At 43.1% G+C, this 27,847-nt stretch overlaps 1 protein-coding gene across 2 annotated transcripts; it reads right to left on the bottom strand.

Moving 5' to 3' along the window:
- Window positions 1–273: 273 nt before the first annotated feature.
- ctdspla (CTD (carboxy-terminal domain, RNA polymerase II, polypeptide A) small phosphatase-like a) lies at window positions 274–27,847 on the bottom strand. Of its 2 annotated transcripts, none has more exons than XM_061804569.1 (8): window positions 27,480–27,820; window positions 11,943–12,115; window positions 9,927–9,959; window positions 5,992–6,093; window positions 3,329–3,385; window positions 1,852–1,944; window positions 1,569–1,754; window positions 274–596 (listed from the first exon to the last, which is right to left on the bottom strand). In XM_061804569.1, exons 1-8 carry the CDS (start codon window positions 27,553–27,555, stop codon window positions 471–473), a joined length of 846 nt encoding a protein of 281 aa, XP_061660553.1. In that variant the 5' UTR covers window positions 27,556–27,820; the 3' UTR covers window positions 274–470. The 2 variants fall into 2 exon arrangements, with proteins under 2 accessions (XP_061660553.1, XP_061660554.1); XM_061804570.1 differs by lacking the exon at window positions 274–596 and adding an exon at window positions 605–1,500 and having other exon boundaries at window positions 27,480–27,847.

Raw genomic sequence — 27,847 nt, 5'->3', positions numbered from 1 at the left:
CTCAGAAAGAAATGAAATCACTCAAAACAGTAAAATCATCGTTAATTTAATCCAACAAAAATCAGATTTGCTCGTTAAATAGTGTGGCGATAATGCAGATTAGTGCTTAGCTTTTATGTTTTTTTTGGCAGGGAAGGGGGGGGCGGAATGGTTCCCCCCGCCCCACCTCGACCACCACCACCCACCCAACACCAGGAAACCAGCACAGTAATGTAAGTAAAGGCACTTCATTCTGAAAGAGAAGAAAAATAATAATTTGCACAAGGGAGAAAAAAAAAAAAAAAAAAAAAAAAAAAAAAAATCACCCACACTGGAACACTTTTTTTTTTTTGGTAACTAAAATATGACTTTGATAGAAAAAGTACTTGTTTTGAAGTTCCTCTTAGAAACATGGAGTATGTACATGGAGTCTTTTTTTGTTGTGGGGTGGAATTGGAGGGGTTACGCAGGGGTCCGTTCCCCGCCCCCCGCTACCTGTCCCTTAGGTTCTGTAAGAGGCTGTAAACGTCGTCCTCCTTGCTGAGGCCCTCGAAGATCGGCAGCAGCTCCAGGAGCTCCGTGTCGGCCATGTCGTCGAACCACGACTGGACCGGCACCTGAGACAGAGCCCCACCCGATCCCGCAACCCCGCCACCAAGAAGAAAAGAAACAAAAACACTTCAGTTAACTCACGGAACCGAAACGATTCAACGGCCGCTTTCTGCTATTTGCATCAGTCACGACAGATCCATCCATCCATCCATTTTCTACTGCTTTTCTGTGTCGGGTCACGGGGGAAGTAGCTTCAGCAGGGATACCCAGACTTCCCTTTCCCCAGCCACTTCTTCCGGCTATTCCAGAGGGATCCCGAGGCGTTCCCGAACCAGCCGTAGTCTCTCCAGCGTGTCCTGGGTCGTCCCCGGGGTCTCTTTCCAGTGGGACGTGCCAGTAACACCTCACCAGGTAGGCGTCCGGGAGGCATCCGGATCAGATGCCCCAGCCACCTCATCCGGCTCCTCTCAATGCGGAGGAGCAGCGGCTCGACACTGAGCCCCTCCCGGATAACTGAGCTTCTCACCCTATCCCTATGGGAGAGAAAGTGGACTCTTAGGCTAGAATCGCTATCTAACCCTGCCTTTCAAACCACATCTCTATCCTGAATCCATCCATCCATCTTCTACCACTTCTCCAGGTTGGGTCACGGGGGAAGTAGCTTCAGGAGGGATACTCAGACTTCCCTTTCCCCAGCCACTTCTTCCAGCTCTTCCGGAGGGACCCCGAAGCATTCCCAGGCCAGCCGAGAGACATTGTCTATCCAGTGTCCGGGGTCATCCCCGGGGTCTCTTTCCGGTGGGACGTGCCCGGAACACCTCACCAGGTAGGCACCCGGGAGGCATCCGGATCAGATGCCCCAGCCACTTCATCTGGCTCCTCTCAATGTGGAGGAGCAGCGCCTCAACACTGAGCCCCTACCAGATGACCGAGATTCTCATCCTATGTCTAAGGGAGAGCCCGGACACCCTGCGGAGAAAACTAATTTCGGCCGCTTGTATCCAGGATCTGTGATGTCGATAAAGTTTCGAACTCACGGCGTTCTCGGGGTGGAAGATGTAGGAGGCAGGCGAGTTGTCGACGATGATGACCTTGCCGAGCTCTCGGCCCAGCCGGCTGAGGTCTTTGACGTAGTTTCCTCTGTGGAACACACAGGATTCCCTGAAGAGACGAGCGCGGAACACCCCCCATTGGTCCAGGAGGTCCGCCACGGGGTCTGCGTACTGAAAACGCAACAGGGCGGGGTCAGAAGGAGTCGGACCGGGGGTGTATTTTGTGCCATTTTCAAGCTCTACGCCGTTCAAGGACTTGAGCGCTAACCTTGGCTAAGCTAGCGGTGAACAGGACACACTCGAACAGCTCGCCCATCCTCTGCAGGAACTGGTCCACGTGCGGCCTCTTCAGCACGTACACCTGGAAAAACAGCATTAGCTCGCACCTTCGCGGGAAACTGCACCCGTTTCGTAAAAAAGGAAGATTTACGGCGACTCGGCGGTCGGCGGGAAAGCCGCCGCTCCCCAGTGCAAGTAATCAAGAAGAGGCCTGGTTGGATGCAGAAAGCCTATCCTGGATTACTTGAACCGGGTCGCGGCGACAGGTCCACGTCAGCTGGTCCCGCGGGGGCCGCAAAATGTCGTCATCCACGCCCTCGATACCGCATCACAATTAATCACCAGAAGGAAAAACAACAACAGCAATCATATGAATGATAAATACGACAATACGAAATGCAAATGAATCAATCAATTACAAAATGTGTAATAACCAAATATCAACTCCATTAAAATGTACACATAAAATATGCAAAATATAAAGTACAATTATAATAGTTGCATAAAGTAAAATGAAATTAAATATACAATAAACCCTAAAATATAAAAAATATATATGTGTCTTCTTCTTTTATTTCATCCATAATTGAGGTCTTGTTTTCATTTGAAATTGTCAAAATTTATTTTATTTATAAATTATATTACATGTTATGTTTTATTCTTTATTTGTAAATTAAATGTATTTTATATTACTGTATTTTAATATATATATATATATATATATATATATACACACACAAAAAAGAGTTGATGAACCACATTAAAAATGATGAATGCTCTTCATTCAATTTTCTGCATAGTTCAAGTAATTATTAATTATTTTATATTATTATGTATATTAAAATACAGTAATATAAAATACAAATAAAATGAATTTAAATTACAACTAAAGAATAAGACAAAACATAATATAAATTATGACCAATAAAATTCTAATAAAAACAAAAAACACCTCAATTATGGATGAAACAAAAAACAGTTTGATGAATGAATCACGTTAAAAAAAAAAATCAATGCTCTTCCAAATTTTTGTTTTGCATATTTCAAGTAATATAAATCTTATCATTACTCTCTCTCTCTCTCTCTCCTCTCTCTCTCTCTCTCTCTGTGTATATATATATATATATATATATATATATATATATATATACAATAATGTAAAATACAAATAAAATGAATTTAAATTACAAATAAACAATAAAACAAAACATATAATCTATAAATACAATAAGAAAATAATTATCACCAATCAAATTCAAATAAAAACAAAAAACACCTCAATTCTGGATGAAACAAAACAAAGAGTTGATGAATCACATTAAAAAATAATCAATTCAATTTTTTTTGCATATTTCAAGTAATTATAAATGACATAATTATTCTAGGTCTGCTGTCTTTTAGCAATTTAGTCAGCACTGTTCAATGTTTGTCTTAATTTGGATTTTCAAATGCATGTGAGCGCGTACCTGATGAACAGTTCCATCAATCTCCACCGGAACGATGAAGTCTGCGTTGCTAATGGGCTGCGGGGGGAGGAAAAAAGGAGAAGAAGAAGAAAAAGAAGACGACGTGGAGTTAACCAATCAATCACAAGCGCGTTTCGGGGGCACTGCGAGGTGAAAAACGCCGCGACTGAGACTCCCGGGAGGAAGTGGAGGAGGCACAGCGCAGGAACAAACGTGGGTGGAGGAGGAGAAGAAGAAGAAGAAGAAGAAGAAAGGGATGAAAGAAGGAAGACGTGGGGAGGCTGTGAGCTGATTGGATAGCTTGATGTACTGTGCTTATAGGGAAAAAAATGAGGACAATGAAGGATTATAAAGTCATCATTCATCAAAATGTCTCATTGCAGTCTTCTTTGAACTCAAATAAATGGGTCTTTGTAAAAATGGATCTATTTTTGATAACTCTATACCGTCCACGTCCTTTGTCTGACATGTCTCAAGTTCTTGATCACATAGTTCGCGGGGGAAAAAAAAGAAAATGGAACACCCCGAATGTCCTACCATTTATGGTTCAGTCATGCAGTGAAAAAAAATATGATAAAATACCTGGCTAAATTTGCCTAAAAAGAGAAAATAAATCAATAATATGTTACAATAAATCCAAATCAAAGTAAAATGTTATTTTACATGGTCATATTGGCCCGAGTTTGACCCTTTGCCATTTTCATCATTTCTACTGTACATTCCTGCACAAAAGTACTGCAGGTTAAAATCCACCCAGCAGGGGGCACTGAAGATTTTGAAGTTGCTGTTAAAACAGCGTGCCAACCGCTGATGGCCAACATCACTGCCATATACATACAGTACGATGGTAATATACTATGTATTAATATAAAGTAGCAATAACATTCAAGTAAAAATTGAAAAAAAAATGAATAACCAATATATTGCGTATTAATATAAAGTAGCTATAAAAATCGAGTAAAAAGTGAAAAAAATGAATGGTCTAATATAATATGTATTAATATAAAGTCGCAATAAAAATCGAGTAAAAATTGAAAGAAATGAATAGTCCAATGAATGATGAAAAATTTAAGATAATATATATATAAGATTTAAAAAAAAGCTAATAAAAAGACAAGACAAAGTTAATAAAATATATGAATGAAATGATGAATAATAATGGGACATGATAAAAATAAATCAGCAATAAAATAAAATCAGAAAATTACAAATTAAAAATAACATGAAAAACTACAATACTACTTCAAAACAAACAAAAAATAAAACCGACAACTCAGGAAAAAAACAAACAAACAAGCAATTAAAATGATAAAATGATGAAAGTAAAAATAATTTTGGGGAAAATAATCATTGCAAGTATTAAATGTATAAATATTCTCAACCAGCAGCTGCTTGAGCACATTACTGTATGACTGAATTCATTCCGACTGCAATTCAGGATAATTGCACAACGCTAAACCGGGCTGATTCATAATAGCATCCCATAATATTTGAAGCGCGTCCGGTGTTGTTAAGCGGCTGCACAACATCATACGTAACACGCAGTATACGGCTCGATATACATGCGTTATGTAACGCGGCTATTTCTGGCCGCACTTCCATACGCATGTCACTTTTGCCCAGTATTCTAATTTGCATGGACGGAAGCGGCTCGAACCTCCGAACCTTCCACAAAGAGACGTCCAACGCGCAGGGACTCGGGTTCGAACGCTTTGAATTCACAGCGTGGGCCTTGACTCGGGCGCCGTTTTGCGAATAAAAAACCACGCCGTGAGTCGCCCGTTTCGTTTGGTTTGGGCCATTCGTGACGGATCGCTCCGGCAAAACAGCCAGCCGGCCGGACGCTGCCGTGTGTGTTTGCGCGTGACCTCGTGCTGCTCGCATGTGACTGTGACTAATGGGTGGGCCCGGCCGGGCCCCGCTACACTCCATAAAGTCCGCTGCCCGGCAGAGTACATTCGTCAAAACAAGCCTCGTTTGTTTGTGCGGTCTCACTTTATACATCGTAAAAAAATTAGACTAGAATTACAAACGTTCATTTTCTCTTCCCCGCCGTTACTGTACTTTTCCGCTTTACGCGCAACACCCATGTGGTAAAATGCTGTCTGTCCTCCCGTCATAACATCGTGTATCATTTCAACATGTAAATTGAATTCAAACTGCAAAACATTTAACCATAGATGTGAAATACACAGAAATAAACTACTTTCTCCAGTCATTAGTTATTACTTAGTTATTAACATGTTATTACATACACGTTTGAACTTTTTTGTCAAATGACCTGCCCATTTATAAAAACACAAGACGCTTGGGTACGCCGCATCTTAAAAAGTAGAAAAACAACTGATTATGCCGGTACAGTAAAAGTGATTTTTTTTTTTTTTAATTTTAATTTTTTAATTTCTGTTTACAAGGTAATGTTTGAATTTTGCGGGTTTTCTCCTTGCGCTTCGTTTCCGGCGTTACCTGACAAACGGGTTTCTGTGTCGCGCGGGCTCGGGGCGCAATGCATTATGGGTCGCCTGCTGCGCCGTAAATTCTTAGAACGTGTCGGGTTGTTGGCGTAACACCCTGATCGCGCGTGCCAGCGTTTCCAGACAACAAATAACCAACACACGGCAAATTATGATCACATAAAAATACGTATTTTGACGGCACCTCACCTTGAAGGAGCTGTGGACGAGCGTCTCGTCCAGGTCGATCACCACGCAGTTCCTGCCGTAGTCGGCGATACTGACCTCGGGCAGGAGGAACTTGGCTGGAGGCTGCGAAGGCAACACGCAAACAAACGCACACACTCATATGAATTTCGCAGTTTCATAAGAGGAAACGGCTGTCACACTCTGACAAATCACAGAGAAATTAGCGAGCTGCTTCCTTTTTATCGCAGTTTGGAAGGGGGGAAAAAAAAATAAGTGCCGATAAATATGAACACAGCGTTCTTTTCTTTTCCCTTCGATTTATCATTTTAATGTTTTCCCCCAATTTGAGAGTCGCATGAGCGCAATGTTGCCTTTTACAGGGCTTTACAGTAATTACTTACTAATTACTAGTAAAGTACTTTTTTTTTTTAAATAATGAACTCGTGAAAAAATTGGATTGAAATAAGGACAGAAATTGAACAAATATTTTTGGTCTTTCACTGACATTTTAATATATTCAGTTTTACAAAGATGTAGTTTGATGAGGGCAATACATTAGAAGCAACATAAAAGGGTAAAATGGTGCATAAAGACTTGTTAACAGCAGAGTGTGAATTGAAACTATATATATATATATATATATATATTTGTGTGAAGTATAATCATAATATATACCATAATTTCCGACCAACAAGCCGCAACTTTTTTAACACGCTTTAAACCCTGCGGTTTATGCGACTAATTCGTGCATTTTTTCTAACAGAGAGGGAGAGACCGGTGGAATATATGTGCCGAGGAAGTGACTTTTACCGGTCCAGCCCCGTTTGCGCTGTGCTCGTGTGTAACTGCCGTGTCTCAGTGATTTTTACTGTTTTTTTCCTAAACCAGCCCTGTTAGCGCGGCACTAGCGTTAGCGTGGCGGCGCTAGCCTTTACAAATCTGGGTGAGGCTTATAACCAGGTGCGCTCTGCAGGCCGGGAATTACGGTAATACGGTACAGAGTTGAAGCCATAAATTTACATACGCTGTGCAAAAATTCATTTTTTTGTCTCACTGATGTCAAATCTCTCCTATTTCAGGTGAGTCAGGGTCACCAAAATTATTTAATTTTCTTAAATGCCACAATAAAAAAAAAAGATAATTTCTTACATAATTTTGCATTATATGCACAGTGTATGTAAACTTCTGGCATCAACTATATATATATATATATAAAATACACTTCAAGAATGAAAATAACATTTTAAATGAAAATAAAACAAATAGAAATCATGCTAAAATTAGATAATTCGATGACGGCAGCATGAGTTCATGCATTTTGAACATTTTTTTTAAAAATACACTTTACGTGCCGTTATTTAATATATTCACGTCAATGCATATTCATGTAACAACTTGTGTTTTTTGTGTTTTTTCCTCCTCGTTGAAGTGTTGTGATTTTACCGCTTAAAGGTGACCTCGTGTTGACTCTGTGACTGTGCTGCCTTCAGGGACGATGCGGGCGGGGGGGTTGAAATAAAATAAAAGAGGAGCGCTCGTTTTTTTTGGTTTTTTTTTTTTTTTGCCAAACGGGCCGCAGACTGACAGATGAACGTGACGGGACAGATGGCACAGCCACAGGGGGGGGCACGCGTACACGCGAAAAAAGCGCACGCACATTCTGCAACGTATAAATCTGGGATGTATTTTGCAGTTATTGTGAGGGAACCGCACAATAACTACATTGAATGATAATGAAACGAGATGCACTACAGTACTGCTTGAAACTCAGAGCAACTTGTTGGGTTAACGTTAACGCGTGCGTTTATTTCGCGTCATTTCTGGAATATGGCGTTTTTATTCTGAAGCATAAATAAATCATCATTTTAAAAAAAAAAATGACACTCGTCTTCTTAATGCACTGTACTGAAAATTGAATGTACTGCAACCGAGGGGATCATCTCATTTAATCAAGTCGTCGAAGAAGATCCATTTGTCGATGCGACGTGAAGCCCGGCAGCAGACGGGCTCAGAGGAAAATCAATGTTTATTATCATATCATAAATGGGAGGGCACAGTTAGTTGCTACTGCTGTTTCTCTCCCAAAGATATTCTACGAGCCGCGACTTATTTTTTCCCCACGCGCTTTCAACACTGCGGATTATGCGGCGATGCGGCTATTTTGTGCATTTTTTCTAACGGCCGCACGGGGGCACTCGAGCGGAAAAGGGAAGAGTGACACCGGTGGAATATATGTGCCGAGGAAGTGACTTTTACCGTTTTTTTTTTTTTTTTAAACCGGCCCTGTTAGCACTGTGCTAGCATGTTGCTGCTATGTTACTACTGCATCTCAAGGGATTTTTACTCGTATTATTTTTTTAACTGGCCTGGTTAGCGCCACGCTGGCGTTAGCGCCGCGACAGTGTTGCAGCTGTGTTACTGCCACGCCTCAGTGATTTAGGTATGTTTTTTTTTTTTTAAACGGCTCGGTTAGTGCTACTGTGTAGCTGCCGCGGCTGTTTTATTTTTTTCAGGTATGTTTTTTTTTTTTTTTTTTTTTTTAAACCAGCCCTGTTCGTGTTGTTGCTATATTAAGCTAAGCTAAGCCATTAAAACTTTGAAAACTCTTTCTGTGTACCATCTTTCTTTGTAAATATCTCGTGTTTCAATGTGGGTTTCAATTTGAGCGCTTGCGGCTTTTACACAGGTGCGGCTTATGTACGTACCAAATAGTATTTCCCTTACAAATGTACTGGGTGAGGCTTACAATCCGGTGCGCTCTGTAGGCCGGAAATTACGGTACTTTAGATCTTTCGCAGTACACGTGAGAAAAGTAAATCATGGATTGCGCAGTTGTGGCTCCAAATACTGGTACTGCTGCTTTTCTGTACCTTCAACTGCTTTGCGACTTTGTTTTGTGACGTTCTTGCTGTTGTCCAAATTCGCTTCGACATTTATAGTACCGTAATTCCCGGCCTACAGAGCGCACCTGGTTATAAGCCTTGGTACACGTCGCTAGCGTTAAACTCTTTAAACTCTTTCTGTGTACCGTGGTTTATAACCAGGTGCGCTAACGCTAGCGCCGCGCTAACGCTAGCGACGCATCACCGCATAAACCGCAGGGTTGAAAGCGTGTGAAAAAAGTCGCGGCTTGTAGGCCGGAAATTCCGATATATATTGACTGTATTCATGTACACGTAGTCACCCCACTTGTGATATTTAGCCCCGGCGGCGTTTACTTCAGACACACAAAAAAAAGTTTCTTTCGGCTTGTCCCGTAGGGGTCGCCACAGCGTAACATCTCAGATGAACGCTCATATTTCTTTGGCACTGTTTAACCGCTTATAAATATTGACCCGACTTGGAAGACGAGTACATACGGGGCTATTTTTTGCAGTTGTTCACATTCTCTCCTGCATATATATACTACTATCTGCTTAACCATATATAGTTTGCCATTCAACACGTAATGTAAAAAGTATTTAGACTGTTTGGACTCCATATATAGCGTAGTACCTACTTATTGTGCTCATGTATTGTTTACCATTCCACGACTGTATGAATTGCTACATGTATTTTTCTTATCCTCCATATATACACGACACTGTTCGACTATTCTTGTTTCACTTATCCACGTGTATTATCTATGCTATTTTTTTTCCATATACAGAGCACGTAGACACTGCTGCTCAAATTCTGTCGGCGTAAATATGCAGGTAGCTATTTTGGGATATTTTATTATTCCGCGTTATTATGCTTGATTGCCACCCCTGGAATTTGTCCATCACGAGACTAATAATGGATCTATTCTATCTGTTCTACAATATTTTCATATTCCCCTTACTGCACCCTTCCAAAGGACGATTGATGGTTGTAAACATGCAGCCTGAATGGTAAAAAAAAAATAATAATTAAAGCAAAAAGCAAGCAAGATGGGAGAACGTAGTAATAATAATAATAATAATAATAATACATACACTGGGGATGGGGGCAACCTGCACCTGGTCACACTGGAGGAGATAAAGGAGAGCAGTGAGCAAAAAAAGGAAGAAAAAATAAATCAAATCGCTGCAAGAACATCAATATCGTAATCAACAAATGCACAGAGTGGAGAGTGAAAGGGGAGCGGCGGGGTGCGCGTCAAAAGGAAACAAAACCACTGCGCTCCTGTAAATGACAAATACAGCTGGACGGGGCTTTGACAAACATGCAGGGAGGGGGCACCGACGCCACTCTTTCGGACGGCGGGCGTCCAGGCTGTGCGCATTCCTGGTCGGGACGCGAGACATGTTTTTTTTTTTTGGGGGGGGGGGGCATTTCGGGAGGCTTTTAACGCCTCCCTCGGCAGCCTGGAACTCGAGATTCGCGCGTCCACGCTACACTGGTTAAATTGTGTGTCAAGGCTGGTGTCGGGGGGTCGGCGGGGTGGGGGTTGTGGGGGTCAATCCGTCACACTGAACACACAGTCCACTTTGTAGGAAATGGAAAAAAAAAAAAAAAAAAAAAAAGAGCCAGGGTGGAACCTCCACGTTGGTTTCTCTTAAGTCAAGACACCCGTGAAAAACAATCATATATAGAGGAATAGTAATTCTTAATTGTCATACAATTGCAAAAGTTAACTATTCCAATATCAATACACTATAATTTGCAGATTCGCCAATTCACAGAAAAATATTAGTGCTTGAGCGCCATCAACGGGCCAAGGAATTATCGTGAAATGAGTGAGAGACATCACGTCAATAATTACGTGACAAATTTAAAACCTGGCGTCAATAAAACTAAAACATCAATTACTATATTTTTTTTCCAAACAACAGTTGGTAACAAAAAAAAAAAAACAATAATAACAACAACAATAGAACAAAATTAGCAATTTTGATTCGCTTTTGCGGGCCTCATAAAATAATGCGGCGGGCCAGATCTGCCCCCCGGGCCACCAGTTTGACACCTTTGGTTTACAGTATGTCAAACTCTTCAGATGGTTACTATCACCATTTCATCCATCCATCCATTTTCTTTGACGCTTATCCTCACAAGGGTCACAGGGAGTGCTGGAGCCTATCCCAGCTGTCAACGGGTAGGAGGCGGGATATGCCCCAAACTGGTCGCCAGCCAATCGCAGGGCACATCGAGACAAAGAGTCGCAATCTCAATTGCACCTCGAGGCAATTTCGAGTGTCCGATTAATTTTGCATGCTTTTGGAGGTGAGGGAGGAAACCGGAGTGCCCGGTAAAAAACCCACGAGAACATGCAAACTCCACACAGGCTAGTCCGGGATTGAACCCGGGTCCTCAGAACTGTGAGGCCAACGCTTTACCATCTGAACCACTGTGCCGGCAACCAATACATCAATTACTACATTTATTTTCCAAACGAGGGTTGGTAACAAAAAACGCTAACAGAACAAAATTAGCAATTGTGATTCAGTTTCGTGGGCCACATAAAATGATGTGGCGGGCCAGATCTGGCCCCCGGGCCACCAGTTTGACACCCTATGTTCAACATTTCAGATGGTTACTATCACCATTTCAATTCTTCAATGGGTTAAATGATTGCCAATGACGTGCAATGCGCCTTGCTGGGCGCTAAGGGCCGGCAAGCGAGAGGCCTCAAGGCCAAAAGTTTAGAGAAGGTTAAATTCAGTTCACCTGAAAAGGTCACAGCGCACGTCCCGACGCATCCCCGGCATTTCACCCGAAAGTCGACGAGCCTCCTAACTTTTTTTGCGAGCAGCGTACGCGCTGCGCCGGGCGGCCTACGAAAGCGAGGGGTGTTGTTTTCGATCGGGCGGAACGCTACATGGGCAGCGGGCCTGTTACTGCTAGCCGAGGATGGTAAACAACCTCTGGGTTCAGCGGGTTTGAAGCAGCTGGAAACATTTGCGGCAGGAAGACTTTTAAAAAAAAAAAAAAAAAAAAAAAAACACATCAACAAGCTCCTGGCAACGGTAAGTGTACAGCGCGGAGTGCGTAGAGGGGCGAGCGCTTTTCACCTTGGGAGGAGCGCCGTTCTCCTCGGGAGGCGGCGGCGGCGGCAGGGCGTGCGTCTTATTGTTGGCGGGCGGCGGTTCCACGTGGTAGTCATTGTAGTTGCGAAAGCAGCAGAAGAAGGGGCTGAAAATGCTCCGACTGCGGTGCTTCTTGAGGCTGCTGTTGGACTGGGAGACTGGAAAAGAAAGGAGGCGTAAATGGAGCTGAACCACAACAAGAAAATAAAAGAAAATAAACATTCGGCAATCAAATCATTCAAAAGCCCGGAACTCGGAAGTCCTGACGTAAAACTACAACTTCCAAACAAGTGAGGGGTTCATGAGCGGCAAGAACTGGAAGGCTGGCCAAGTCAATCTCCAGGGTTAAACCCCATAGAGCATGATTTTTTGGGGGGAAAAAGCTGAAGTTTGAAAAGAAGCAAAAACATCTACCCATTTGCGACCACATGAGGGTAGCCACTGAGTCGGACTCGACAAAATCTCAGGGGACTTTCGTCGAGAGGCAGGTAGACCCAGTACCAGTATTTGGTACATACAGTACATAAGCCGCACCTGTGTCAAAGCCGCAAGTGCCCACATTTACAAACAAGGACGGTACACAGAAAGAGTTTTCAAAGTTTTAATACCTTAGCTTAGCTTCACATAGCAACAACATGGTAGTACGAACAGGGCTGGTAAAACAAAAAACAAACCAAAAAAAAATACATCAATTAAAAAAAAAAAACAGCCACGGGAGCTACACTGTAGCAACAAGATAGCACAGCACTAAGAGGGCAAAAAAAAAAAAAACCACCTAAATCACTGAGGCGCGGCAGTAACATGGCAGCAACACGCTAGCGTGGCGCTAACACTAGCACAGCACTAACAGGGCCAGTTAAAAAAAATCATACCTAAATCACGAGACACGGCAGTAACACATCAGCAACAAGCTAGCAAAGCGCTAACGCTGGCGCGGCGCTAACAGGGCCTAAAAGTCACTTCCTCGGCACATATGTTCCACCGTTCTCACTCTTACCTTTTCCGATCGAGTGCCCCCTTGCGGCCGTTAGAAAAAAAAAAAACGCACAAATTAGCCGCACCACCGCATAAGCGCAGGGTTGAAAGCGTGTGGAAAAAAGTTGGGGGGTTATAGGCCGTAAATTACGGTACTTCAACGTAGTTTGTCGGGACCAAGATGTCGCAACAGAGTGCCAAAGAACTACTGTCACCTAAATAGAGCTCCTCAACTCTTTACAATATGACAAAGATGCCCAAAGATGGCACCAATGCATTAATTTTGTCGATGTGAATCTCTTCAACTCACTTCAACAGTTCCTTGGCAATAAGATGACACCGTAGCAATATTGTTATTGCTTAGAGTGAGAACAAATAAAGCAAACGAGGAGTATAGAGATAGATTTCATGCGTTTGTTGCCTTGTACTAGTGACATAATTATAAAAAAAAAAAAAAAAATCAATAAACTGAATATAACTTAATCTAATCTAAATTTCTAGAACGAGCACCTGCGCCTCACATCGGACCGCCGATGCATTTTGCCGCCTGTTCTCGGCTAATGTGCTCAGCCGGCCATGTGACACACGCTGTCCAGTTAGCCATGCGTATCCGAAAGCCGCCTTCAGATTGAGGCCTCAACCGTCCCCGGGTCGCTCCGACTGCATCCGACAGGACGTGGGCAGCGCGCCGTCTTTGTTCTCGGCGTCTTTGTAGTCTACGGCTCAATACGGAGCCTTCCCACGAAGCGACTAAATATACCCGCGCTAAGATATTGCGTGCATCGAATAAGTGCCGCATAAAAATAAAAATAAATAAAAAACAGAACTAACCATGCGATTAAAGACAGTGGCAAACAAAACTAAGCATTATTATTATTATGTTTGGGTAAACGGGCCTAATTTTTCACCAGTGGTGGACAACATATGGCCCATGGGCCGGATGTGGCTCGCTTGTCTTTTTTTTTTTTATTTGTCCCACCACGCGTTGACATTATCAGGGGCCAATTAATATCTGAAGCATTATTTTTGTTCCCCTAAAATTGTTTAAGTAAAATGCTTTTATTGATTGTTTAATGTATCTATCTTGTAACACGGTTAATTGATTTCATGCAAATATTAAAATAAAATGTTAAATAAAAAATAGATTATATTTTTATTTAAATAACTTGTTTATTATTACTTTAGAAAGAACAAAATCTAAAAAAGAAAAATAAATATGTTGTTTTTAAAATACCTTCTTTTCATCTTATGATCAAAAGTGTGCCCGAGTTAAATTTGCTTTTAATTAGAATTCCATAAAAATATTAATTCTTTTATATTGAAGGCAATTGATGCAAAATATAGTTTTGATAAATCATTTTTAACCTGTTATTTACTTTTTTGTAAATAAAAAAAATAGCATGACTATTTAAAATTTCAAAACTATTAAGCATAATGTAAAATAAAAAATATTCACATGACACACTGACGGGAGGCAAAAAAAAACTTGAGAAAAATAAATATATCTTAATTAGAATAGTATATATAATTTTAATTATATATTAAATAAGAATATATAACATTTATGAATATCAAATCATAAATGACTTACTAAACTATATTTTTGTTTAACTTTTGTGTAATTGTTTTTTTATTTATTACTTTGTTTAAATACCTCAAAATAAAATCAAGGCAAATACTGTCTGAACATTTGTATACACATTGTTTTTTGTTTAGTTTTTTTTTGGGGTGGGGACCCGTCATCCAACTCGCCGCCCGTTTCGGATTTGTTTTGAGTCTTCGTTTCGTTTGGAAAAGAACATCCGAAATGCATCAACCCTGCCAGGAAAGCGGAAAGCGCGGCACTGCGCTGCCATTGACCGCTTTTCCTTTCCGAGGGCGTGGCTTAGCGCGGCGAAAGACGTTTTAGTCAGGCTTGCCCCTCGCACGGCCTCGCAATGTTATTCTCCCGTCTCCGTTTTTGGGACTTCTAGATATTTCCGGCCAGAAAGGGCGGCCCGACGGGGGTTTCAAGATGGGCGAGTCGAGTTCCTGCGGCTATACTAGCGCCACCTTCCCCCGGTTTTAAACGCCGCCTTCCTTTCTGCCAATTTGCGCACAAGCAACATAGATATTCCCGCACACCATTGTATTCCTCCCGTGAACGCGCTTGATCCTACGCACCGCACGTTCTCCCCTTCAAGGGCCCTGTTACCTAACATCGACATCGGCGGGGGGAAGATCAACAGCGGGGCCAATGGGAGCCCGGTCTCGGCCTCACGTGATCGGCGCAACCCACCGACGAGGCCGGAAAGAAGGAGGAAAAAAAAAAAAAAAAAAAACGCAGGAAATTCTCCGCATTCCTGACAGGAAGAGATAATCACCCCTGTGACCCGAAGTCTGGAACGACGCCAGGCCTCCGAGAGGGAGAGGAGAATATGATCCCCGGGCTTGCGTCTGGCTGAGGCGCTCTTGTTTACGCTCGCTTTTAAAAGCGCGAGTCCGGACTTGTTTATGGTGAGCACATTAAACTTGGTTAATTATAGAGTGGATCGAATTTGCCGTCTTTCTATTTCGATTCGTCGCGTCGACAGCGCCTGATGGACACATGTAGCACGTTCCGTGGGGTCACTGAAATATTAATTTTAAAAAAATAAACCTAAACTATTTGTAAAAACAACAACAAAAAAATTCAGAAAATACACATTTTATTTCTTTATTCAATAGTAAGTGAAAAAATAGTTTGTGGCGATGACCCCTGGTGCGACAGTAAACATTATTGGGGGAATAACCACATGAATCACTGTGAATATGCATCTGTTTTATTTTATTATTTTTTTCCATTTATTTATTTAGTTAGTTATTATTTCATACATACATTTTTTATAAAATATTTTACTAATAAAAATAAGATTTTAAATATTTTTTACTTTGAAAAAAATAAATCATTTTCCCCCCATCAGCTGTGCATAATGTCTAACTGTCCGTTTTCTTCGCCGCTTATCCTCACGAAGGTCACGGGGAGACCTGGAGCCTATCCTAGCTGTCAACGGGCAGGAGGCGGGGGTACACCTTGAACTGGTCGCCAGCCAATCACAGGGCACATAGAGACAAATAGACCCACTCATAATCCCACCTTGGGGCAATTTAGACTGTCCAATTATCTAACTGTCCTAACTTCTTATAAACCATTTTTCCCCCCTCGGGATTCCTCAGTTAAATCGAGCGAATTTATTTTTCCGCTCGATAGTCGTGGTCGAGCGGCCATGCAGGTGAAGAGGTCAATCGGTACCTGGAGGGCGCGTGGGGGCAACAGCGAGAGGCGCCCGCCACTTTAATAATTCAAATGGAAAAACAGGGTCGGGTTGAAACGGCACGGCTGCGCGCGTCGTGTACTTAAAGACCAAAATAAAAACACCGGAGTAGCCGCGGGAAGTTCGACGTTACAGGTACTGCATATTTGATGTACAACAGCATTCATTCAGTAAACAAGTACGCCACGTGGCCTTGCGCAGTGGGAACCATTTCCGAGCTAGAACTCTTGATCCTGTGCTTAGTTTTTGGATCTATGTACTGTTAGCTACTGATAGGTGATTCCATTTATAATAATTGAAGGTGTCCAAAAATAAAATAAGTAGCTGTACTGTGACTAAATGGAATTTACAGTATCGCACTTCTAGTTGGGAGGAGTGCTTGTATATGGTTCAAATACATTCACTAATGCACAAGATAAAACAAATCAAGTTCTAAAAAGCAATAACATAACGTCGCATATTTTTTTCCGCTCTGCCAAATCCTTAATTCACAGTTTTTAAATGGATTCTGACAAAATTGTTGGACTCGTCGGCACTTGTAATGCCTGACCGAGCTCAAACCGAACGTAGCTGCATCACCAAATTGGCTTCATTTTCGATTCGACGTCGAGCGGTTTGTGTCCCAATTAGTGTCGAGCCGCTACCTTCTGCGAGAGAAATAAACGCATCAAAGACAGATGGTAATAAATAAAAAGTTAGTCATGATAACCGGAGAGATTTACTTTAGTGCCATTAATCTCGCTGTCGATGGGATTAGGGTTAGGACCAGGTGCGTAGCGATGGACCCCTCACCGAAAAAGAAGAAGGGAGGTGCACGGGCCCTGCGACCCAAAGATCTGTTCACCCAAACTGACCTCCTCTTCTCATCCTTTCAAATTTCATAATAATCCCATAATTTGTTCACCATTCGGATGCCTCCTGGACGCATGGACGAATACGGGTTAGGGTTTAGGGTTAGGTCCGGTTTACGTTAGGGTTGGGATTAGGGTCAGAGTTAGGTTTTGCTAGCATTACGCAAATTCGACTTTATGAAATTGTTTTACATACGTAACTGTTTTTTTTGTTTGTTTGATGTTCAGCCTGGCGGCACGGTGACTCAGCTGGTAAAGCGTTGGCCTCACAGTTCTGAGGTGCCGGGGTTCAATCCCGGACCCGCCTGTGTGGAGTTTGCATGTTCTCCCCGTGCCTCCGTGGGGTTTCCTCCCACATCTCAAAAATATGCAACATTAATTGGACACTCTAAATTGCCCCTAGGTGTGATGATGAGTCCGGGTGTTTGTCTCTAGGGTTAGGTGAAGGGAAACGAGTGTGAAATATAATTCCCCCTCCGGGATTGGGGGACGGGGGGTCCACGGTCCAACCCCCTGGCACCACCCACCTTCCACATCTCTCCTTTGTTGTTGGCGGTACGTTTGGGCACGCCGGCCATGACGGACCACTGTCCACTCGCCACCCATTTTGGAAAAAGTCCAGTAGGTGATTGCGCAAAACAGAACTTCTTATTGTTGCAGTTGGATGTTTTCAAACACAAATAAATCAAAGTACAAACTAAATCCAACGTCAACGGGTGTGCCCTAAGCAACGTTTTCGACCAGTATCAGGTCTTCTTCAGGCCGAAGGCTTCGACCAGTTTCAGGTCTTCCTCAGGCCGAAGGTTAGGTTTGCGATTGGCTGTCGACCAGTTCAAGGTGTACCCCGCCTCCTGCCCGTTGACAGCTCGGCTCCAGCACTCCCCGCGACCCTCATGAGGATAAGTGGCGAAGAAAATGGATGGATTCTTCAACTGGGGCCGCCAATAAACATTTTGAAGACTCTTCCAAGCAACCATTGGTCCAAACGCGGGCTTGTATTTTGAAAAAAAACTGCAGTCGGATCGCTCGTGTCTCAAGGTACAACAGTAGTTCATGAAGTTAAAAAATAATATCCAAGGCACGCGCCGTCGCATGCGTATGTGTCATAATTATGCCGACTGCGTGTTGTGTGCGCTTGTGTTGCGGCCTTGCGACCGGGTGGGTGGGGGTGGGAGGGGGGTTTGACAGCTGCTTCTCGAGTGCAGCCTGATATGAAGGAGATGACAAGCGTGTATGTGTGCGGATGTGTGTGGAGGGGGGGGGGGCGTTGTTGGGGGGGGGGGTAGAGGATTAAAACACAGAGCTCAGGGAAGAAATAATGAGCACGATGAGACTGTGCCGCTGCAGTTACACAACACGGCTGTGAAGTCCCCCCCACCCCGCCCACGGAGCCGACATCCGTCGTGCCGTTCTCCTGACTTGACGGCGAGATGGAAGGTTTTTGCGCGGTTAACTTATTTTACCAGGCGGTTCGGCTTCATTTCCGCGAAAGACGGCGGAGGGGAAACAATAAATCAACTGCTGTGTTTTACATTTTTTTAAAGGAGAAGATAATCTGAATGTGAATGTTCTGAACTCCTCTTTTTTTTTTTTGCTAGCTCGGGTTAGCTGGCGCCTTCGCGACAGCCGACGGAATCCCTCTGGACAGACGAACTCGCTTGAAGATTATTTCCGACGGGAACGATTGTTCCGTCGGAAAACTTTGGTTTCGTTTTTCCCCCCGAGTATGCTCGGAATCCGACGGCAAAAACAATCTCTTCAAAGGGCCGGGGAGCATATTTTGAACTGAACGGCGTCTGCGGGAAGTTTCTCCGACATCAAACTTCACCATCAAACGCGCGCCAAAGAGCAAATACATTAAAAAAAAAAAAAAAAGAGATCAAGGAAACCACCTTCCAAATCCCCCCGCACACCCCCTCCTCTGCACAACTTCCAGGAAAACACACTCTTCTCGTCATTCAGGCACATTCTCCTTTGAAGCAAAAATACATTAATATTTTAAATGTGAAGTAACTGCTCTGTTAAAAAAAAAAAAAAAAACAATAATAATTACAAAAATAATAAAAATAATGTTTTGAGCGCAACTCAGACCAAATAAACAAGAGCGGAAAAAGGGAATTGCTGCCATGTTGTCCCACAAGAAATGCTCGTTGTCAGTAGTGTGCGCTTGGAAAATTTAACGTTACCAAGAAAATGGTCCTCAGATGCGCTTGGGGAACGTGCAATTCTGATGAACGATATCCTGCTCGGTTACAAAAGGCCCCGTTGATTCATTTTCCAAAGCCTAAAACAGTTGACGAAGTGTCTACGATGGATTCAGGCTCGCGGAAGGGCGCACGTACAACTAAATGTGGACAAACACAAAATCACAAAATCTTAATTCCGTGCACATATCCTTGCGTGAAATAGTTGAGACCTCTCTGGACAACTCTTGGACAAGTCTGATGCATTTGGCTAAAAAAAAAATACGCGATAGAGAATCGACTTCAAACCTGTTCTATTCAGTCGCCATTTTGGAAGCTTGTGGGACGTAGCAACTGTAGCTTAGAGGGCGGAGCTTAAGATCGCCAGTCGGAAAGGTCCAGTGATCTTGCGAAGATGAAGTCAACCTTTTGTAACCGGAGAGCGGTGTATGCGTTCATCATGAACCAATCACTTTCAAACTCGTTAAATGAGCACACACCTGCCGCTATTTCAAGCGCCACCGATTGACACACCCTAAAAAATTCCGATGTTCTAGTATGCTTTTCCTGACATTTTCCAGGTGTTAATGGTGGATAATGTTTTGAAATGATTAATGTGATGTTTTTTTATTTTTGTTATGTTATTTATGTTACAACAACCCAGCATTTGCACAGGGGTGTGTAGACTTTTTACAACCACTGTATATTTGCAGCTGCTCACTTGCGTGCTACAAAACATGCTCGTTTTAGCGACACACAAAATGTGCAAAGTGTATAAAAGTATAATTCTTGATACTTTCAGGTATTTTGATGAAACTATTAAAATACCAGTAAAACATTTTCAAATGTGGAAAAAAAAAAATAATTAGAAGTCTCCTCCAGTCCTTTAGGTCTCAGGGGCAAGAAGGTGCGCTACCCCAACCGCCAATCGATTCATTTATTGATTAAGTGCTGCGTGTCGTGAATAATTCCGAGAGGCCAAAAGATGGAAAGCCACAGAACAAATAAAATTGAACGTTTAAGGGCGATGTTGCTACTTACCGCGAAAATCTACAACTATAAAAAAAAGAATAAATAAATAGCAACAATGTGCAGCGGCCGAGAGCGATCCCGCACATTCATTTAACAGGCTCGTCGGTCACGGAGCTCACAAGACGCGCGCGTCGCCGTCCTCGCTATCGGATCGTCGGTGCGGCACTGGAGGAAAACGCGAGGGGCAGATAATCTCCGTCTTCTGGAATAGACTCGTAAATCTGGAATAACGGGAGGCGCTTTCCCGCCGCCTGTCAGACGAACCTTGAACGCTGCCCCCCCCCCATTTTTAAAGGCCGATGGTTGATTTGCACAGATGACATTGCAGCCGTCGGAGGGGAGAAGCCATCTTGGGAAGCACACGTGATGAAAAACACTGTTGGGCCGCGCAAAAGGAAAAAAAAAAAACAAACAATCATCGAATCAGATAAGCGTCGGACTCAAAAGCACTTGGAATCGCCTGTCCTTTAAAAAAATAAAATTTAAAAAAATCAATAATGCTCCCCCCCCGGTGGTTGAAGATTGACTGAAAGTTGTGACCAGTTGAGCGGTGAAAAGATTACGCGGGTGATCTTGAATCAAACTACCGCAATTCCCGGCTGACAGAGCGCACCTGGTTATAAGCCTCACGCGGTACATTTGTAAAGGAAATACCATTTGGTACATACATATGCCGCAGCTGTGTAAAAGCCCACATTGAAACACGAGATATTTACAAAAAAAGACGCTACACAGAGAGTTTAATGCTAATGCTAGCGCCGTGCTAACGCTAGTGCTGCGCTAACAGAGCCGGTTAAAATAAAACTTACCTATAAATATCAAAGAGACACGCCAGTAACACAGGAGCAACATACTAGCATAGTGCTAACGCTAGCGCAGCACTAACAGGGCCGGTAAAAGTCACTTCCTCTGCACATATATTCCACCGGTCTCACTCACATACGCCGCAGCTGTGTGAAAGTCGCATTACGGTACTTAGGATCTTGTGAGTAAATCATGTACTGCGAAGTTGTGGCTCCAAATACCTTGCCTTTCTGTACCTTCTCAACTGCTTTGCTACTTTTTTTTGTGACGTTCTTGCTGTGATCCAAATTGGCTTCTGCATTTATAGTACCGTAATTCCATAAAGTGTTTAATGCGGGGTAGGGTTAGCACTGCGCTCGTGTTCAACTCTTTAAACCGTTTCTGTGTACCGTGGCTTAAAACCAGGTCCGCGAATGCTAGCGCCGTACAACTTCGTAGTACATGATTTACTCACGTGTACGCCGCAAGATCCTAAGTACCGTAATTTCCGGGCTACAGAGCGCACCGGATTGTAAGCCTCACCCAGTGCATTTGTAAAGGAAATACCATTTGGTACCTACATAAGCCGCACCTGTGTAAAAGCTGCAAGTGCCCACATTGAAACCCACATTGAAACACAAGATATTTACAAAGAAAGACTGTATACAGAGTTTAACGCTAGCGCCGCCACGCTAATGCTAACCCTAACGCTAGCGCCGCGCTAACACTAACCCTAATGCTAGAGCAGTGCTTGTTAAAAAAAACATACCGGTAAAAATCACTGAGACACAGCAGTTAACACGCTAGCACAGCGCTAACAGGGCCGGACCGGTAAAAGTCACTTCCTCGGCACATATATTCCTCCGGTCTCACTCTCATCTTTTCCGCCCGAGTGGTCCCTTGCGGCCGTTAGGGAAAAAAATGCACAAATTAGCCGCGGTAATATCATTTTACCGCTATCGTCGCTGACCAAACATGGCGACGATTTCTTACAAAATCCATCGCTACGAGCGTAGCCCGTGTACAGGCCGCACGTCGGACCCCCCCCCCCGCACCCCCGGGCGGTGCGAAAAGGTCACCCGACAGCAACCGCCCTTGGCCGAGCTCCACGTGAGCCGCGCTCATGACTCAGCGAATGCTCGCATGGCATCGTTTAATAGACTCGCTAATGCACAATTTCAACCCCGTCTGACCTTTATTCCGCGCCCCGCCATTGTTAGTATGTGAGCAAGAAATATTTCATAAGATGAACCAGTTTAATTCTGCTGCTTGCTGCTGGGCCAAGATAAATATTTGGATGATGTTGTTGTTGTTTTTTTAAACATCATACGCAGTGAATAATTTATGCTAATGAAAAACCAAAGCCTGTGCAGAATGTCAAAGGCAGCTGAAAAGATTTTTTAATCCTTTTGGGTCAAATGTTCCCCGATTTCCCATCCAGACTGTGCCGATAATCAGAAAATAAATGAAACTGATTCAGAAAGATGTGAGTGGCAAGAGAAAAATAATAATTTTAAGCACTAACAAGGAGATCAATGTAAAACATACTTTTGATAAATAAATACCGTATGTTGAAGGAAGTGAAAATATAGTAGCTTAAAAAAACAAATGTAAAAGAACATTGAAAACAATTGTATTTTGAATGAAAAAAATGAAAAACAAACAGTAAGAAAATATAGTTTTTAAACACAATTGTGGAAACTGCACATACTGCACAGCGCGTACCATAATTCCCGCTTTCAACCCTGCGGTTTATATGCGACGATGCGGCTAATTTGTGCATTTTTTCCAAACGGCCGCAAGGGGGGAACTCGAGCGGAAAAGGTAAGAGAGAGACCGGTGGAATACATGTGGCGAGGAAGTGACTTTTACCGGTCCGGCCCTGCTAGCGCTGCACTAGCGTGTTACTGCCGTGTCTCTGTGATTTTTACTTCTAAGTTTTATTTTAACCGGCCCTGTTAGCGTTAGCGTTAGTGCTAGCATTAGCGATAGTGCTAGTGTTGGCGTCAGCCTGGCACTAACGTTACCGTTAGTGTTCGTGCGGCGCTAGCGTTAGTGCTAGTGTTAAACTGTGTACCGTCTTTCTTTGTAAATATCTCGCGTTTCAATGTGGGCACTTTCGGCTTTTACGCAGCTGCGGCGTATGTATGTACCAAATAGTATTTCCTTTCCAAATGTACTCGGTGAGTCTTATCACCAGGTGCGCTCCGTAGACCGGGAATTACGGTATTTAAACACAGAAACCCGACTGTAAAAATGTTAAATGTAACGACAGAAAACTACAAATACATTGAACATATTTCATATACAGTGCAGTATATAGCCTGAATAACTTGTAAAAACATACAATTAAATGGACAAAATGAGTATCTCCAATTATTTCAATGTTATTTTCACTACTTTCACTGAAATCACTTTGATCCATAACTTATTGTTTTTTTAATTATATGGTTTTATTCGACTGGTAAAATAGATTTCAGACATGTTTAGTGACCATTTCCTCCCCCCCCCCCTCCTCCCACACACGCCCACACATTTAATATTTCACAACAAGCTATTTTCAGTCTTATCAGTTTCATTCTGAGTGGAGACGCGGTTCTAAGTCGTTCGGGGCGGGTTTTATTGGACTCTTGGTCAGGTGGCGATCCTATCGCCGTGCATTATGGATGACGTGAAATGAAACGAAGCCCGAGAATCATAATGATAATCACTCCATCCGCAGAATACTTCACGACGCTTCTGTCGTCACATCTCGCTGCCTGGCCTCGCCTCCCGTTTTGCCGTGAGCACAAAATGAGACACGGTGGATATCAAAAGTCTACACACCCGGGTTCGGATGATTTTTGTGATGTAAGAAAAGAAAACAAGTAAAAATGATTTTATTGCAACATTAATATGTACAATTGTAATCATTTGGGAAAAAATTAAATCTTTTTGATAAGGGAGCCAAGAAAAAAAAAGGCTGCGATAATGTGGTTGCATAAGTGCCCACACCCTCTTAGAACTGGGGAGGTGGCTATGTACAGGATCGTAAACGGATTGCGCCGAAGTCATCAACCAATCACGTTCAAACGAATGTTAAATGGGAGTCTGCACACACCCGCCGCCATTTCAAGAACTCCAAATGAACTTCACGTGTTCTGGTAAGCTTTTCCTGCATTTTTTTTGTCCAATGATGCCAATGTGGCATCATCACAAAACCCTGAACCGAGGTGTGCAGACTTTTAACACCCACTGTGTCGTAGCCTCAAACAGACTCTTCGTTCTCCTCTTCCTGAATTTTTTTTTTTTTTTTTTGAGGGGCGTCCCTCTCGGAATGATGCAACGGCGCGTAAGCGGCGGACCCTCGCGCGGGCTTCAAAGGGCTTCTTTGCTGCGATATCTCCGCGCGCCGAAAGCCCTGAGTGGATGAGCCAATTACTTCAATCAGATTAGCCTTTTAGCTCTTCAATCCTGTCTGCCGACGTGACGATGACAGACCATAATAACGCCGTCGCGAGTGCAACAAGCATAAGTGGTCTTTTCGGGGTGGGGTGGGGGGTCTCGATTTTAGGGGATTTGTGGCAACCAGTCAAGGGGAAAAACCTGGTTGAAGTTGTAGGTTTGGTTCAATTTCTATGAAATTTGAAACGTGTACTAACTACATAGATAGTAGCCTGGCAACCAAGTTTGACGACTCACCGTGCGATCATTCTCAGAACTTATCGATTTTAAAAGCTTCCGTAATTTCCGCCCGATACGCCGCGACTTTTCTCACACGCTTTCAATCCTGCGGTTTATCCGGCGATGTGGCTAATTTGTGCATTTTTTTTTTTTTTCTAACGGCCGCAAGGGGGCGCTCGAGCGGAAAAGATAAGAGTGAGACCGGAGGAATATATGGGCCGAGGAAGTGACTTTTACCGGTCCGGCCCGGCGCGTTACTGTTGTGTCTCAGTGATTTTTACCGGTTTGTTTTTTTTTAACCGGCCCTGTTAGCCCACCTCCAGCATTAAAGTTAGCGTTAGCACAGGGGGGCCAGCGTAAAACTCTCTGTGTACCGTCTTTCTTTGTAAATATCTCGTGTTTCAATGTGGGCACTTGCGGCTTTTCCACAGCTACGGCATATGTGAGTGAGACCGGTGGAATATATGTGCCGAGGGAGTGACTTTTACCGGCCCTGTTAGCGCCGTGCTAGCGTGTTGCTGCTGCGTTACTGGCGTGTCTCAGTGATATTTACCGGTAAGTTTTATTTTAACCGGCTCAGTTAGCGTTAGCACAGCGTTAGTGTTAGCACTAGCGTTAAACTCTTTCTGTGTACCGTCTTTCTTTGTAAATATCTCGTGTTTCAATGTGGGCACTTGCGGCTTTTAACACAGCACCGGCGTACGTGAGTGAGACCGGTGGAATATATGTCCTGAGGAACTGACGATTACCTGTCATGTTAGCGTTGGGCGAGTGCGTTGTTGCTGTGTTAATGGCGTGCCTCAGTGATATTTACCGGTAAGTTTTATTTTAACTGGCACTGTTAGCATTAGCGCTAGGGCGCTAGCGTAGCGATAACGTTAGCGCTAGCGTTAGTGCCACGCTACCGGTAAAAGTCTCTGTGTACAGTCTTTCTTTGTAAATATCTCGTGTTTTAATGTGGGTTTCAATGTGGGCACTTTTAATTACGGTATATTTTTTGCCTCGCTTTGCTACTTGCCTAGGCAACACTCTTCTGGGAATCGAGCAACTCACGATATTCAAATGTTCACGTTGTTATTAGGGATGGGAATTCCAGAGGAATTAAAGATACGATATGATTGCGATACTTTGCCGCCCTAATAAAAGATAATACCCAATACACGGGGCATAATAAAGCCATTACCTGTACGTACTGTTATGTATACGACCCCAGAAGCAAAGAACTGTTACAAAAAAGATCCCACAGGGCAGACGTATCGTGGCCCGCTTCGCACTTACGCCAGGCCAAAACGCATCCTCCGGGTCCGATTTAGCCGCTCAGTCGACAGCGCCGCGCAGATTAGTGCCAAAGTTAATGAAAACCGAAAATCTCTACCCCCCCCCACAACAACAACAACAAAAAAAACTCCCTGAGGGATTTGCTCCTGACACATGGTAAACTCCAGTGCAAAAATATGAAAAATGAATAACAGGAGGAAACAGTGCTTCCTCTTCACTAATCCACTGTACAGAGGCTCGGGTCCATTTTGAGGTACTCATCGTTCTTTTCTATATGTTGATTATATATAATACTGCTTGGTGTATTTTGTGCACATACGTGCATACAGCAGTACTTTTAAACTTAATTAATTCCCTGAACATACTCTTGAAGTAAATAAAATCTATTTCCCTACCAAAGTGAACGAAAATGCCATTAAATCTATTCCAGCGCTCCATGAAATATCAACAAAATGAAATGCAACTATTAATATTTATCACACAACAGTGTAAAACATAATTTAACAGATAGCAAAGAATTGTGTATTATAATTCAATGGACATTGTGTTACTTACGCTGGTGTGTGCACCTCGGCCACTAGAGGGCAATGTAATATAAACAGACATGAAGGCGGTCTCAAATAAATTGCAATAAAATTGGCTTTTTTGTGTGTACGTGTGGCTAACGCTTGTGTTAAAGTACAATTTGTTGAAGGATTTAGCAAAAGAGCGACATCGTTGCTAGTTTCGTTAGCCTATTTAAAGCGTTTTGCATTCGGTGTTAGCATTTAGCTAAGACGAAGCTAATGTATTTTTATGAATAATTTTCTGCTGGTTGTTTGGAAGTTCGCAGTCACATTTTTGTTGTCAATTTAAGACACACATTTTTGTTGTCGATTTGAGACATTTTTTTTTTAATTATTACAAAAAAGGACACCTCGTATGTGGAAAAACACCGGAAGTTGGTCAATTGGGTTCCATTTAAAATGGACGGATGTTATATATGTTTTTTTAAATGCATATTTTTAGGCATTGCTGTGCCCACAACAGATAATTAATAACGTACGCTAAACTAAACACACGGGAATAATTATTTGCAGCTGTTTTGATGTCTTATTTGTTTTCTTTTCTGCCTTTCTCGAGGCAAATCGAGAAATGTTTTTGCCAGTAAGCGACATAAACAAGGGCTGAAAGTACCCGCCCCCTCTTCCAAAGGGAGCAGCTCTGTGCAAACACACACAAAAAAAACATGGCAGAAATCGTTCAAATCAAGTGTATTTTGTTTCTGAATTAAATATAACGCGAGGTGGCGTGTCGACAACGGGGGTGTCGAATCCTTGTACTTGTTATTGCAGTACCCCGTGTCCTCTGCACCGTGCAATATTTTACACACGGTGAGGCAGCGAAGGTGGGGGGGGGGTGGAGACACGCACACACAACATGAAAGCGTGTCATCAGAAATTTCAAAATATGTAAACGTCTTACCTTTGTCTTGGCTCGCGCAGATGCTTTCCTCCTCTTTGGGATTTGCAACCTGTGTTATGATGGACGTGTTGTCCATGGAAAAAGCGAGATGTCGGTGCGCCTTCGGGGGTGGGGAGGGGGGGGGGAGGCGGGCGACACCGTGTTATTCCTCGGCGAACATGACTGTGATAGCCTGTAGACTACACTTCCCGGGAGGCTTTGCGCTACGGCCGCTGCATCGTGACACGTTTACGTGCGAGTGGGCGACATGGAGGCGGTTTTGCGTGGGATTGGGGGAGGGGAGAAAAAAAAAAAAAAAAAAAAGAGCCGGAAGGTGGTGGGGAAATCAGTCCGGACGGTCCCGAGTTCCACTCCAGCCGTGCTCCTTT

The sequence above is a fragment of the Syngnathoides biaculeatus genome, chromosome 19 (genome assembly GCF_019802595.1).
Source record: "Syngnathoides biaculeatus isolate LvHL_M chromosome 19, ASM1980259v1, whole genome shotgun sequence".
Classification (NCBI taxonomy): Eukaryota; Metazoa; Chordata; class Actinopteri; order Syngnathiformes; family Syngnathidae; genus Syngnathoides; species Syngnathoides biaculeatus.
The sequence above is the reverse complement of the archived record's forward strand: the minus strand, read 5'-3'. Positions and strand labels throughout refer to the sequence as shown.

Bases quoted from the DNA above. Each gene is read 5' to 3' on its own strand.
- ctdspla (XM_061804569.1), bottom strand. From the start codon at position 27,555: ATGGACAACACGTCCATCATAACACAGGTTGCAAATCCCAAAGAGGAG. The intron at 9,960-11,942 runs GTGAAAAGCGCT...TATCTCCTCCAG, and splicing joins AGAACGGCGCTCCTCCCAAG to TGTGACCAGGTGCAGGTTGC. The intron at 1,945-3,328 runs GTACGCGCTCAC...CTGTTTTTCCAG, and splicing joins TTGATGGAACTGTTCATCAG to GTGTACGTGCTGAAGAGGCC.